Here is a 16,192-nt window from a genome sequence, read left to right on the forward strand (position 1 = left end):
TCCATCAAAAATACAAAACAAAAACATGTCCTTGATTGCATAAGGAATATGTGGCATCAGACTGTTTACTTAAAGTTATACTCGTATTTAAAATCAATATAAACAAATGTATATACATAAATTTTGAGTAATAAACCTTTAACTTCTTACTAAATAATGCAGCTATGGAAAATTGTAATAACTGATAAGAAGATTGTAACCGTGTTATTTATTGCAAATTACCTGCCGAGGCCCGCTATGAAGGTCTTGATGGAGGATTGAGAACACTGTGAGAAGGTCCAGGGGTTGGTCCTAAGGGCGGAGTTTGTGATGATCGGTAGGCGGGGCGCCATCAGGTACAGGGAGGAGCTCGCACATGAGTTTCCGCTGCCATCGTGACGCGTGCCTATGCTAAAAACATGGCGGGGGTCGTGGTCATTCGGAATACCTCGACCATTTTCAATAAAAAAAAACAACCTCGGATGTATATGTAAGGTTTACAATGTATGCCGGTACATAAGACAGTAGAAGTAGTTCGTAAAAGTTTGAATAATAGTATTAATAAATGGTAGTGTTTTAACGTGTATTCTGTATATCTAAGTTTAAATTAATTGTCAGTAAGGTGTATTATTGCATAAATATTTAAGATTCTCAAGAGTTAAGTCATTAAGTTTAACTGCTCTATTGAAATGACCATGCGATCTACTTGCAGCGTAGTTAAACTGTTAAGATTTCTGAAATAGTAAACCGTCCATATACATCCGGTTGTTTTTGATGGACAATGGCCGAGGTGTTCCGAATGTTAAAATGAAGGAGCACAAAATGAATTTGTTGAAAATAATATGCACTGTTCAAATAACGAAGTATATGACCACAAATGCAAAGCAAAAAATAACTATGAAATTTGATACTTCCTCGGTGTACAGTTGAGGAAATTTCACTAACAGAATACAATGAGGATTCGCGTTGAGTTTTTCCCGATCGCGAATCCTTTGTAAATATATTGCCCGACCGTGAAACAAAAATGCCAGTTTTCAAAAAAAAATGTCATGCACGTTCGGATATTTAACCTTGTATCGTGATTTCCCCGAGCAAACAAATGTTTGATGCACATTTTGTCATATGCAATGTATCTCAGACCATGGTTTATTCGTTTTGACGTAACACAGGAAATCGGCCCCTACTGTGACATCAGTGCAACTAGCAGGAGATCCACAGCAGGGGATTATCATGCAAACATTCCTTAAACTAGGCCTTTAACTAGAATTATACATAAATAGCTTAGAAATAGAAACACACATCAAAGACTTGAAGTCAATGACAGCTAATTATTCCTGTTCAGTGGTGCATTCGTAATGTGCATTCGGCTGTTAGAGCGGCAACGCGTATTAAATGAAACCCAACATATGTCCATGCAAAGGGACATTTGGTAATTTAAGAATTAAATTTTTCACTGCAAAGAGACAAAAGTATTCCGTCCTAAAAGGTAAAGTTGCCGCAGTATTTATCCCATTGAAGGACTGCAATAGCTATGTTTGTAGAAAATATGTGGACGTTATTTCAATCAGAATGAAGCTAAATGTTGCTTATTTAAGTGCCGTTATCTAAACTAAACTCATCCAGGCAATATGTGGCGAGTTTTACTAGTTCACGGAGTATATTCCAAGATATGATATGACATATGCTGAATAAGAAGACATAGTTATGCTGGATAGTTTAGTTTTGTTAAATAGCTTAATAATGTTAAACTAAATAGTTTTATTTGCACTGAATAGTTTAGTATACCTGGTTAGTTAAGTATTACTGAAATACAAAAATGATCTCTAAATGACCTACAATGCATGATGGAATCTTTAAAGGGCTTAAGTTCTTATTTGAATTATCATATTTAATACAATACAGTAAAACTGCGATCGCTCGAGGTCGCCAAAACCTCGAGGGAACCGATGTTTCTAATGACCCGATTTTTATTTTTCCAGTTTGATATGAAATATCTTTCAGTGTATTTTAAATTTGAAGTCGTCAAACATGTTGTTTACTAATACACCGATTATGTGTTGCGTTGTGGAAATCGCTAATATGTTCCAAAGTTGACGTAAACTTAATAACGCAAAAGAAAAAAACACAACAATAAATGAATAAATAGAAATGTTTATTTTTAACAAAAAAGCACATTTTCGTAACAAGCAACATTTGAATGACAGTACATATTGTGGCATTAGTCAGATTTAAGTTTCGCAAAATCAAAGATTGTTGATTGGCGCATCTTGTCGGTCTCGCGAAACTGTTCAATCGTAATGTGACGTGACAGCGTACAGAGCGTCTGAAGATCACGGTCAGCATCGGCAGTGAATTCAAAGAACCTTCTGACCACATCTAAAGCGTTAACTTCTCGTCATTAACTTCTCATAATTATCATCTCAAATGCCCATTTCAACTTATATCGGTCATGCGTTAACATTGAAAAACGGGTTTTCACACCTTATCAAATTGCCTTTCAACTGTCATTGCAATTTTTACAACTTGCAAAAATTTGAACACCTAGCAATTGTTTGTTTATTTTGGAATACGCGTTCGGGAAAAAGTGTGAAATTATGTCCTCGAGGGAGCCATAAGGTTTGTGCACGATTTGTGTACTTGGGACCGAGGATATTGCTCGACTGCTCGACATAATTAGGTTTCGATGCAGCGTGGGTATATTTTATATGAAAATAGAAGGAAAAAGTTCGGGACCAAGCTCCGACCTCGAGGGAACGCCGGTTCTCGAACGACCGCTTGTTTGAGGGAACGCAGTTTCACTGTATATACATTCTTGAAAAAAGCTGAATACTGAATATACACTAAAACAATACCACCAACGTACGCGGAGAGATGCCGTGACACTATATTCACTGGCTGATGCATTGATACAATTATCTGACGGCCGTTTTAATAAAAAATCGAAGTCGTGACTTCAATTATCTGGCGGCCGTTTTGATATAGGATTTTTAACCGTAACTTTAATTATCTGGCGGCCGTTTTAATAAAAAATCGAAGTCGTGACTTCAATTATCTGGCGGCCGTTTTGTTATAGGATTTTTAGCCGTAACTTAAATTATCTGGCGGCCGTTTTGATATAGGATTTTAATTGTGACTTCAATTATCTGGCGACCGTTTTGATATGGATTTTAGTTGTGACTTCAATTAGCTCGCGGCTGTTTTGAAATGGATTTTAGTTGTGACTTCAATTATCTCGCGGCTGTTTTGAAATGGATTTTAGTCGTAACTTCAATTTTCTGGCGGCCGTTTTGATAAAGGATTTTAATCATGACTTCAATTATCTGGCAGTCGTTTTTTGATAAAGGATTTTTAGTCATAACCTCAATTATCTGGCGGTCGTTTTGGTATGGATTTTAGCAGAAACTTTAATTATCTGGCGGCATTTTTGATGAAGGATTTTAGTCGAAACTTCAAATATCTGGCGGCCGTTTTGATATGGTTTTTAGTCGTGACAATATCCGGCGGCCGTTTTGATATGGATTTTAGTCGTGACTTCAATTATCCGGCGGCCGTTTCGATATGGATTTTAGTCGTGACTTCAATTATCCGGCGGCCGTTTTGATATGGATTTTAGTCGTGACTTCAATTATCCGGCGGCCGTTTTGATATGGATTTTAGTCGTGACTTCAATTATCCGGCGGCCGTTTTGATATGGATTTTAGTCGTGACTTCAATTATCCGGCGGCCGTTTCGATATGGACTTTAGTCTTGACTTCAATTATCCGGCGGCCGTTTTGATATGGATTTTAGTCGTGACTTCAATTATCCGGCGGCCATTTTGATATGGATTTTAGTCGTGACTTCAATTATCTGGCGGCCGTTTTGATATGGTTTTTAGTCGTGACTTCAATTATCCGGCGGCCGTTTTGATATGGTTTTTAGTCTTGACTTCAATTATCCGGCGGCCGTTTTGATATGGATTTTGGTCGTGACTTCAATTATCTGGCGGCCGTTTTGATATGGATTTTAGTCGAGACTTCAATTATCTGGCGACCGTTTCGATATGGATTTTAGTCGTGACTTCAATTTTCCGGCGGCCGTTTTGATATGGATTTTAGTCGTGACCTCAATTATCTGGCGGTCGTTTTGATATGAATTTTAGTCGTAACTTCAATTCTCTGGCGGTTTTAAATAAACATGTTAGTCGTAACTTAAATTATCTGGCGGCCGTTTTAATAAAGGATTTTAGTCGTAACTTAAATTATCTGGCGGCCGTTTTAATAAAGGATTTTGGTCGTAACTTAAATTATCTGGCGGCCGTTTTAATAATGGATGTTAGTCGTAACTTCAATTATCTGGCGGCCGTTTTGATAAAGGATTTTAATCGTAGCTTCATTTATCTGGCGGCCGTTTTAATAAAGGATTTTAGTCGTAACTTCAATTATCTGGTGGCCGTTTTAGTAAAGGATTTTAGTCGTAACTTAAATTATCTTTGGCCGTTTTAATAAAGGATTTTTAGCCGTAAATTCAATTATCATGCGGCAGTTTGGTAATGGGTTTTAATCGTGAATTCAATTATCTGGCGACATTTGATAAAATATTGAATTCGTGGCTTCAATTATCTGGCGGTCGTTTTGATAAAGTATTTAGTCGTTACTTCAATTAACTGAGGGACGTTTAAATAAAAGATTTTTAGCCGTAACTTCAATTATCTGGCGGTCGTTTTGATAAAGGATTTTAGTCGTCACTTCAACAGTCTGGGGACCGTTTTCATAAACTTTAAGGATTTTGGTCGATACCTAAATTAACTGAGGGACGTTTTAATAAAGGATATTCGTCGTGACTTCAATTATCTGGCGGCCATACAAAGGGTACAAAAGGCAATACATCGTTTTGTACATGAATTCTTGAGCCATGTTGGCTATGATTTGATTCACGCAAATATGTAGCTTAATAATGAAACTATGGCACTAAGATAATTTCAGTCTACGACTAACTTGGATAAAGATTGGAACGGCTCCCTGGAATGTAATTCAATAATAATGACTTGTAAGCGAAATAAGGCGTTGCAATATTGTGATCTAGATTGGGGTCATGCTAAAACGTTTTGATGACTATTAAAGGTTTTAAAACTATTAAATCGAGCCGGCAAGTGAGAGGGCAATTTACTAAAAACCTTTACTGTACAAATACACGAGGAGATTCTATTGTCAGTAGAAATTATCAACTAACTGTGTTAGACACAACGCTATATTTAATGTGAACGACCATTTAAATCATCCTTGGCTACATCAATTGATGAATTTAAAGTATACAATACCGAATAGGATAATGAAGTTAAAAATAGCTATATCACATGGTAAGAATGGACCAGGGGTAAAAAATTATAAGAACACACCGCAGTCAAGTATTCAAGTGTTGAATAGGCTATTCCATTGATCGCTTGGAACGGGTTATGCTCGAGACACTTAAAATGCATGTTTTATAGTTCCCACTTAAATGTGATTATAAACGGGGTCCGTCTAGAGGTTTGTCGTTTATCACTGTAATGATAATGATTAAGATATTTACTGGCATTAGAATTGACCGTATATGCGCATGGGTGGTCCGTCTAGAGGTTTGTCGTTTATCATTGTAATGATAATGATTAAGATATTTACTGGCATTAGAATTGATCGTATATGCACATGGGTGGTCCGTCTAGAGGTTTGTCGTTTATCACTGTAATGATAATGATTAAGATATTTACTGGCATTAGAATTGACCGTATATGCGCATGGGTGGTCCGTCTAGAGGTTTGTCGTTTATCACTGTAATGATAATGATTAAGATATTTACTGGCATTAGAATTGACCGTATATGCGCATGGGTGGTCCGTCTAGAGGTTTGTCGTTTATCACTGTAATGATAATGATTAAGATATTCACTGGCATTAGAATTGACCGTATATGCGCATGGGTGGTCCGTCTAGAGGTTTGTCGTTTATCACTGTAATGATAATGATTAAGATATTTACTGGCATTAGAATTGACCGTATATGCGCATGGGTGGTCCGTCTAGAGGTTTGTCGTTTATCACTGTAATGATAATGATTAAGATATTTACTGGCATTAGAATTGACCATATATCCACATGGGTGGTCCGTCTAGAGGTTTGTCGTTTATCACTGTAATGATAATGATTAAGATATTTACTGGCATTAGAATTGACCGTATATGCACATGGGTGGTCCGTCTAGAGGTTTGTCGTTTATCACTGTAATGATAATGATTAAGATATTTACTGGCATTAGAATTGACCGTATATGCACATGGGTGGTCCGTCTAGAGGTTTGTCGTTTATCACTGTAATGATAATGATTAAGATATTTACTGGCATTAGAATTGACCGTATATGCACATGGGTGGAGAGTAATGGTATTACTGAATTATGTTAAATCAGGTTAAACGGTGGTCGCTTATTTATACTGCGTACACAGTATGGTTCAGAAATATATTTCAAAACCAAGTAGCCAAATCTTTGTTCGTTTCGACCACTCGTTCTCCAATCTTATGGTAAGAATGATAACATTCGAAACTTCGCGCACATGTAATTGGTAAAATAATTATCTTTACCCAACCATGTAGGCATCAGTCAGGGGGATCTCAATTCACCGATGATATTTTTTTCTGGTTACATCAACAGCTAAGGGGCAATTGCAGAAATTGTATTTTAATAACCGATAATATCCCAGAAATTTTCAGTCTTATATACACGGACGCTGCGGCAAATTGCGCAGATACAGCAAATACTCAAGTTACAACTCAATGCCATATCTTGCTTAATTCAGGATACTGGCATTCAAGACTACAGAAATAATTGTCTGTACGAATGGCGGGAAGATACGTTATGACGAAATGGTTTTATTAATGGTTAACAGGTTAATACTGTATCTGTGAATTCTTACATGGGCTTTTAATTACATAAAGCTATAGGCAAAGCCACTATTCACCATAGAACAATGAAAAAAGGTTCGGTTATTTGACATATCCGGATTCATTCAAACGAGATAGTGTGGTTACCCCATAGACGAATATGAGTCTAGAAAATGGTGCATTCAAAGTTTGTAAACATATTTTTGAGGTAGAGTAAATTCCAGTCTGTAATATGGTGCATTCAAAGGTAGAATTTTCTAAACATCAAATATCGATAAAATGTATTACAGAAGCCAAACCATAGATACCCATAATTGCCATATGCTGCTGAAATAGTTATGTATAGGTGAACAATTGCAACTAGCGTAAAACATTTGTTTTTCGGGTCGGTTAAGGGTATGACCAGGTCTCTTTGGCTTGCGATGTTCATATGTTCGTGTGTTCTTTCAAACAGCGTGTAACTGTTTGCATGACACAAAACATGCCCAAAAATATAGATAATAAATTATATTAGTCATGTTGGTGCGACACTTACACACATCTTAAATATCTGTTTCTCTCTGAAAACACACACATAAATTGACCATTTTTAAGATAAGACAGGCACTAGCGAGTTTCATAGGTTCAAATTATAAATACAATATAGAACTGGGAAAACATAATAATTTATAGCACGAAGACAAAAAAAAGTCTGTATTTGTTAAAGATGTGATGATGTGTAAGTTCCTGAAAATGGGAATCATGTCGTGTTTTAGTGCCCCCAATATGAGGAAATAATATGGGAATCATGTCGTGTTTTAGTGCCCCCAATAAGAGGAAATAATATGGGAATCATGTCGTGTTTTAGTGCCCCCAATATGAGGAAATAATATGGGAATCATGTCGTGTTTTAGTGCCCCCAATATTATAAACCATATTATAAACTGGCACAGTGGTCAGAGAAATCTAAACCAAATGAATAGGAATGACATAATTATTATCAATGGATGTTTAGAGACTCTGTTATTAATGTGAATGATTATTTCCCAATTTATAGTCAGGCTTAAAGACTTTTACATTACCCAGTGGAGAGAAGCCGTTAACACGTCAAGCGGATTAACATTGTTTCGTGAACTGAAGTTTAACATTAAAATAAGTGATTATTTGACTGTGTTAGAGAACTTAAGCAAAGACTAGCTATATCGAAATTAAGGTTATCCTCACATAAATAAAAAAGAATGGGAGAGGTATATTATCAGGTGTAGCGAGACAAGATAGAAAAAGTGAACTATATAATGTAATTTATTAAAGATGCACTCTTACTCCCAAATAAGATTTACAATTATTAATACAATAGTTTAAGTTTATTCAAAAGGATGTAAAAATGTCAAAAACAATGGTTCTTATGAAGGATACCAACTTAAGGTGCATAGAACACGGTATTTCTACCCTATACACGATAGTAAATCACAGTAAGTCTTTTAGCATTCACCAATCATTTAATTTTTTGGTGTTTTCAGCTATTGAATACACGGTTTCAATATTGTTATCAGTAATTAATATTTCCATGAATGCATTATTTAGTAAGTAGTTAAAGGTTTATCACTCAAAATTTATGTTCGTTATACATGTGTATGTATTGATTTTGAATAAGAGTGTCACTTAAGAGAACGAATTTCATTCTATGATTGTGTGTAATGTATGTAACGACGGAAGGAAAGAGACTCTAGCTTATTATTATATCAATAGGCCAAGTACACGTTAATTCAACTGCTTAATGCAAAAACTGCACAGCTCATACTCTCAGAGATGGTCAGTTTTGACCTTTATTTACTTGTCTCAGAATCAGATGATTTTGACATCAATACCTTTAATTCAGTTAAATAAGACAACTCACTAAAGAACATGTCTCAATTGTTTACAAAACTGTCAAAACTGACATTAATGCAAAAATTGGCTCATTCCCAAACTTAGCTGAAACCCTGTTGTATGAATATTGTTTTGTGTTTGTGTCTGGACTGGACTCCTTTGTACACTTTACTTTAGAATAGGGACTTAATCTTGGGTGCGGTATCTGCATTTCCCTAAGTAAACGAATGTTTGATGCTCATTTTCACATTCAATTTATCTCAGACCATTTAGTTTAAACTTATTTAATTTTAGAACGATTGTGAAACAATCTATTGCAACTTATATTAATCACTCTCGTTGGCACGATGTTGCGCGAGAGTGTGGTCTTGTGTTGTGGGGAAAAACGTAGTACCCGGAGAAAACCCATTTGTCCTGCTTGGTGACCACTAACCAAACTCACATGCGCCCAGGCCGGGAATCGAACCCGGGTCGCCTTGGTGAGAAGCGAGTGCTCTAACCGGACAAGCAATAAGCATCTCAGACCATTTGTCTGTTCGTTTCGACGTAACTTACATAAAATCACCCTGGAAAAGAAACACACCTCAAACATTCAAAGTCAATGACTGTTAATTATTCCTGCTCAGTGGTACATTCTTAATGTACATTTGGCCGTTAGAGCGGAATAGCTCATTAAATGAAACCCAACATATGTCAATGCCAAGGGACATATGCTTATTTAAGAAAAAAAGGTTTCCCTGAAAAGAGGCAAAGTATTGCGTTCTAAAAGGTAAAACTGTCTCAGTATTTATCTCTTAGAAGGATTTTCTACTGAATAGTTTGTCTGTACATCTATGGTTTGCATGGTTGTTATGTCTTACTGAGTTTAGTTTTGTTGAATAATAAAATTTGGCTTGATAGTTAAGCTTCGTGGTGTGTTTAGTTTTGGTGAATAAGTTAGATTTGCTAAAGAGTTTAGTTTTTGCAGCATTGTTTGATCGGAATGGCCAAAAGGACGCCAACAACCGTTTTAAACACAAAGTGCTGTCAAGAGTTATCACCTCTGACTGAGCCCATATGTAAATCCAATTGCCCCTCTAGTGACCACATGTTACTGAGTGTTTTAAAGATATGACCAAGTGTGTCTACGAAATACACCGTCATAAGTAGTTCAGCATTGATATGTAACCGAAAGCCGTCGTGTTCCTTCGGGCGGATATTCGGGCGGATTAATTTATCTGCAGAATATACATTTGATCGTAGAGTTTTTTCGAGTTCAGGTAGTTTTGCAATTCCTTTGTAAATTTGTGTCCTGAATCTGTTTGTCCTCTAAATAATTCTGTGTGTGTGTCATTGGGCGCTTAAATGCCTTGTTAAAGGTAATCAACACGTCAACTTTTCACCCCCCCCCCCAGTTATTGCCTAGGTGTCGCAGCAAGGTGCCAAACTTCCTGTGCATTGTATATTGGCAAATACCATTTACTGCTGTGTTCAGAGAAAAGGGTTTGCATAGGTTATGCTTTTACATATCAATATATAATGAAATCTGATAACGTACACCAGACGGCAATTTACGCAAGGACCAATAAACCGCATTGTGCAATACCCCCTATTAAGTGGTATGGGGGAAAGGTCACTTAAAAAGGCTTCAACATATCTTGAACGAATCGGCTTTATTCCAAAATGGATTCTGCTGTGTGTTGACCGTTCTGAGGCAACAACGTCAATACTTTCTCAATGTGTGTGTTTGAGATGATAGTTGTTATATAGTCTGTATATTGATTTTGACATTTGTTTGTATTTTTGCGTGTGATCATGGTGCTGAACTAACAAGATTTCAGTGGGCGTTTTTTGGCTTGTGAACTAAGTTTTCATTGTACATGTATTACCATGGTTGTTAAAAACATTTTGTCTTTTAGTTTTCAATATTAGAACTGAGGATACAGGGACGACCCCTAGCAAGTAATTATAAGTTTCTTTAATTGTACAATAATAAGGGATACCCATCGCTACTAAACCTATGGCTTAGAAATTACTTAGGTTTTTAGTTTGAACACCATTTATTTTACGACTGTAAAGACAGCTATATTAACTTTCACCAAGTCGATATCGGAACCAAAAGAAAACTATCGTGTCCGGCTTGGTGAGCACAAACCAAACTCACATGCGCACAGGCCGAGAATCAAACCCGGGTCGCCTATGGATTAAAACGAGTGGGCTTACCACGGTGCTAACCGGACGAAATACTACTAATAATGTAATTGCCTTCCTAGCAGCTAAGTTTGTAACTTTTCTAGCATCGTTAAAAAGACAGTGTCATACCTTTTTGAGAATTAACTCTATATTTCTATTCTTGTAATCAAGTGTTTAGGCAAATACTTATTCAAAGTGTCTTACTTGTGGCCAAGTTCGTGAGCGGCAATGTGGATAGAAATGGCATTGTATGTCTCCTCTATCTCTGACACAGCCCAGGACTCGTGGCAAATCGAGTTGAGATAACCCATACCTGAAACGAGGTAGATACTAATGTATTACAATGGAGAACAGCAACATCTAACAAAAATGAATACAATACGATTTTTTTGGTGTAGCCTAAAGCTGTACATTTCAAGTGCAACCTAAAATTTGCCAAACTATGATATTGTGCATGCATGCTTTATTCTATATGAAAATTAGACATACTTAAGAAACAAAAATTTGAACAGGAACACCATCCACACTCCTCTGTCGTTTAAGTTCGAAACCTGGCCCAACATCACAAAAATATTTAGGTCAAATCTCAATTTCAGTCTCAACTCATTTTACCATATAAAAGCATAGTATATTACAAAGTCTTGTATGTTTTTACTTTCACTAAAGTCCATTTCCTGATATATTGTATTGTCAATGTTTCAAAGAAACCTGTTCTAGAGCAAAAAGTATTTTTGAGCTTAAAACATTGAGATGTACTCAATTACAGTTTATGTTTTTTTATGAAGAACAATTCTTCTTCGGAATCTTGATCAAGGTTTTTAATCAACATAGTCTATGAAAGAATGAGCTCTTAAATGGTGTGAAATTTACGATTTTTTATAAGGCTTTGATGCTGTGTGGTAAAATGTGTTGAGACTGAGTTTGAGATTTAAGTATTTTGTGATATTGGGGCCTGGCAGATTTTCATTCATACAGAAAAAGTAAATGAGAAACAACGTTTCGTTATAAATTCAACTGTCTGTAGAGATTTAGACTTACTACGGCTTGTATGAAACACTATGTATAATGGCCGCAAAATATTGAAAAGTTATGATTCTTTTTAAGAAAGTTTTTAGTTGTTATATTTATCTTTTAAGCTGCATGCCTTTTACTTCACGGGTCAGAATATGACAATGCATTCCCAATAGAAACGTTTCTTAAGCATTTGCACACTTCTCAGTCACGACAGTCATGTGATTTAAGTGTAAAGTTAAAACTTTATAAATTTTACGATTGTGAAGAAAGTTATCATATTAACTTAAACTAAGTCACTCTCTTTGGCACAATGCTGCGCGAGAGTGTGGTCTTGTGTTGTGGATGAAACCGGGGTACCCGCAGAAAACCCACTTGTCCGACTTGGTGATCACTTTATACTCACATGCGCATTGGCTGGGAATCTAACCCGGCCGCCTTGGTACGAAGCGATGCAATTTTGGACTATTTTCTCAATTTAGGGTGTTTGAATGGTTAAAAAAGCAAAGTCAAGGTCCAAATTGCCAGAAAAAGTCCTTTTATGATTACTTGTTTACTAATGTAGAAGAAAGTCAGCTTTACCTATTGGATTGGTCGAGGTCGACGTGGAAATATCAAATCTGCAAATAAAATGCGAAAGAAAAATGCTAAGTACTTTAACCATAATTGCTTTCACCTACCTATATATTTATTTGCATATTATTCAAATTGTAATAGCCTAGGTTGACAAATAACTATACAATGTAGTGTTTTTAGATAAATCGATGCATATACAATACTAAATAACCAAATCACCCAAAATAACCCTTTATATCGAATATATAACATCTACATACGTAAATCAAACTACATACGTAAATCAAAAAAGATTTTATAAAAAAAGATAGGTTTAATAAGACCTGCGATTTGAAGGTGAAGTACATTACTCATTGAAATGTAAGTTTGTGCTGCTTTTATAAATCTTTTTGTGGACACGATAGCTACAACAATTGTTCTATAACAATAGTTATATTAACCGACATCCGTATCTCTGTACGTCTTAAAACGAAACTGCACTAAAAGAGTTATAGAAACTTCTTAAATGATGAAACGACTACGGCTACTAAACTGGAACGGTCAGGGAGGACTAGGTAATATTTCACTTGGGGTTAAACTGGAGCGGTGGTAATATTTCACTTGGGGTTAAACTGGAACGGTCAGGGAGGACTAAGTAAGAACTCACTTGGGGTTGAACTGGAACGGTCAGGGAGGACTAGGTAAGACCTCACTTGGGGTTGAACTGGAACGGTCAGGGAGGACTAGGTAAGAACTCACTTGGGGTTGAACTGGAACGGTCAGGGAGGATTAAGTAAGAACTCACTTGGGGTTAAACTGGAACGGTCAGGGAGGACTAAGTAAGATCTCACTTGGGGTTTAACTGGAATGGTCAGGGAGGACTAAGTAAGAACTCACTTGGGGTTGAACTGGAACGGTCAGGGAGGACTAGGTAAGAACAAACTTGGAGGTAAACTGGAACGGTCAGGGAGGACTAGGTAAGATCTCGATTGGGGTTAAACTGGAACGGTCCGGGAGGACTAGGTAAGAACACACTTGGGGTTAAACTGGATCGGTCAGGGAGGACTAGGTAAGATCTCACTTGGGGTTAAACTGGAACGGCCCGGGAGGACTAGGTAAGAACAAACTTGGGGTTAAACTGGAACGGTCAGGGAGGACTAGGTAAGAACACACTTGGGGTTAAACTGGAACGGTCAGGGAGGAAAAAGTAAGAACTCACTTGGGGTTAAACTGAAACGGCCAGGGAGGACTAGTAAGAACTCACTTAGGGTTGAACTGGAACGGTCAGGGAGGACTAGGTAAGATCTCACTTGGGGTTAAACTGGAATGGTCAGGGAGGACTAGGTAATATTGCACTTGAGGTTAAACTGGAACGGTCAGGGAGGACTAGATAATATTTCACTTGGGGTTAAACTGGAACGGCCAGGGAGGACTAGGTAAGATCTCACTTGGTGTTAAACTGGAACGGTCAGAGAGGACTAGGCAAGATCTCACTTGGGGTTAAACTGGAACGGTCAGGGAGGACTAGGTAAGAACAAACTTGGGGTTAAACTGGAACGGTCAGGGAGGACTAGGTAAGAACAAACTTGGGGTAAAACTGGAACGGTCAGAGAGGGCTAATAAGAACACACTTGGGGTTAAACTGGAACGGTCAGGGAGGACTAAGTAAGAACACACTTGGGGTTAAACTGGAACGGTCAGGGAGGACTAAGTAAGAACAAACTTGGGGTTAAACTGGAACGGTCAGGGAGGACTAAGTAAGAACTCACTTGGGGTTAAACTGGAACGGCCAGGGAGGACTAGGTAATAACTCACTTGGGGTTGAACTGGAACGGTCAGGGAGGACTTGGTAAGAACTCACTTGGGGTTAAAATGGAACGGTCAGGGAGGACTAGGTAAGAACAAACTTGGGGTTAAACTGGAACGGCCAGGGAGGACTAGGTAAGAACAAACTTGGGGTTAAACTGGAACGGTCAGAGAGGACTAGGTAAGAACTCACTTGGGGTTGAACTGGAACGGTCAGGGAGGACTAAGTAAGAACACACTTGGGGTTAAACTGGAACGGTCAGAGAGGACTAGGTAAGAACACACTTGGGGTTGAACTGGAACGGTCAGGTAAGACTAGGTAAGAACACACTTGGGGTTGAACTGGAACGGTCAGGGATGACTAGGTAATATTTCACTTGGGGTTAAACTGGAACGGTCAGGGAGGACTAAGTAATTACTCACTTGGGGTTACACTGGAACGGTCAGGGAGGACTAAGTAAGAACTCACCTGGGGTTAAACTGGAAGGCCAGGGAGGACTAGGTAAGAACTCACTTGGGGTTAAACTGGAACGGTCAGGTAGGATTAGGTAAGATCTCACTTGGGGTTTAACTTGAACGGTCAGGGAAGACTAAGTAAGAACTCACAGGAGGGGGTGGGTGTAAACTGACACGGTCAGGAAAGATTAAGTAAGAACTCACTTGGGGTTGAACTGGAACGGTCAGGGAGGATTAAGTAAGAACTCACTTGGGGTTGAACTGGAACGGTCAGGTAAGACTTAGTAAGAACTCACTTGGGGTTGAACTGGAACGGTCAGGGAGGACTAGGTAAGAACAAACTTGGAGTTAAACTGGAACGGTCAGAGAGGACTAGGTAAGAACACACTTGGAGTTAAACTGGAACGGCCAGGGAGGACTAGGTAATGACTCACTTGGGGTTGAACTGGAACGGTCAGGGAGGACTAGGTAAGAACAAACTTGGATTTAACTGGAACGGTCAGAGAGGACTAGGTAAGAACACACTTGGGGTTAAACTGGAACGGTCAGAGAGGACTAGGTAAGAACTCACTTGGGGTTGAACTGGAACGGTCAGGGAGGACTAAGTAAGAACACACTTGGGGTTAAACTGGAACGGTCAGAGAGTACTAGGTAAGAACTCACTTGGGGTTGAACTGGAACGGTCAGGGAAGATTAAGTAAGAACTCACTTGGGGTTGAACTGGAACGGTCAGGGAGGACTAGGTAAGAACGCACTTGGGGTTGAACTGGAACGGTCAGGTAAGACTTAGTAAGAACTCACTTGGGGTTGAACTGGAACGGTCAGGGAGGACTAGGTAAGAACAAACTTGGGGTTATACTGGAACGGTCAGAGAGGACTAGGTAAGAACACACTTGGGGTTAAACTGGATCGGTCAGGGAGGACTAGGTAAGAACACACTTGGGGTTGAACTGGAACGGTCAGGGATGACTAGGTAAGAACACACTTGGGGTTGAACTGGAACGGTCAGGGATGACTAGCTAATATTTCACTTGGGGTTAAACTGGGACGGCAGGGAGGACTAAGTAATTACTCACTTGGGGTTAAACTGGAACGGTCAGGTAGGATTAGGTAAGATCTCACTTGGGGTTAAACTTGAACGGTCAAGGAAGACTAAGTAAGAACTCACAGGAAGGGGGGTGTAAACTGACACGGTCAAGGAAGATTAAGTAAGAACTCACTTGGGGTTTAAACTGGCACGATAAGTGAAGACTTAGTATGAACTCACCGGGGGTTTAAACTAGCTACTCAGTGATGACTTAGTAAGAACTGAATGATTTTACGAGCGCTTTACCCCACATTTGCCCCAACATTTACCAGTCCGTGCAATTCTAACATATAATCCTCATCGAAGCTATGACAAACTTGAAGAAATGAAGTTTAAATCAACAACATCATATCCACTAATAAATTAACGACCACAGACAAACACA

The 16,192-nt window shown here is 38.2% G+C and overlaps 1 protein-coding gene across 1 annotated transcript in view; it reads right to left on the reverse strand.

Moving 5' to 3' along the window:
- LOC128202863 (uncharacterized) overlaps nt 1-16,192 on the reverse strand; it is a 43,695-nt gene that overhangs the window by 7,555 nt on the left and 19,948 nt on the right. Inside the window, exons 10-12 of the mRNA XM_052904024.1 lie at nt 12,486-12,523; nt 11,097-11,205; nt 223-390 (exon numbers count right to left, since the gene is read on the reverse strand). Of these exons, the coding sequence (XP_052759984.1) occupies nt 223-390; nt 11,097-11,205; nt 12,486-12,523 (315 nt within the window). The remainder of the gene's footprint in view (nt 1-222; nt 391-11,096; nt 11,206-12,485; nt 12,524-16,192) is intronic.

Source organism: Mya arenaria, chromosome 9, assembly GCF_026914265.1.
Source record: "Mya arenaria isolate MELC-2E11 chromosome 9, ASM2691426v1".
NCBI classification, from domain to species: Eukaryota; Metazoa; Mollusca; class Bivalvia; order Myida; family Myidae; genus Mya; species Mya arenaria.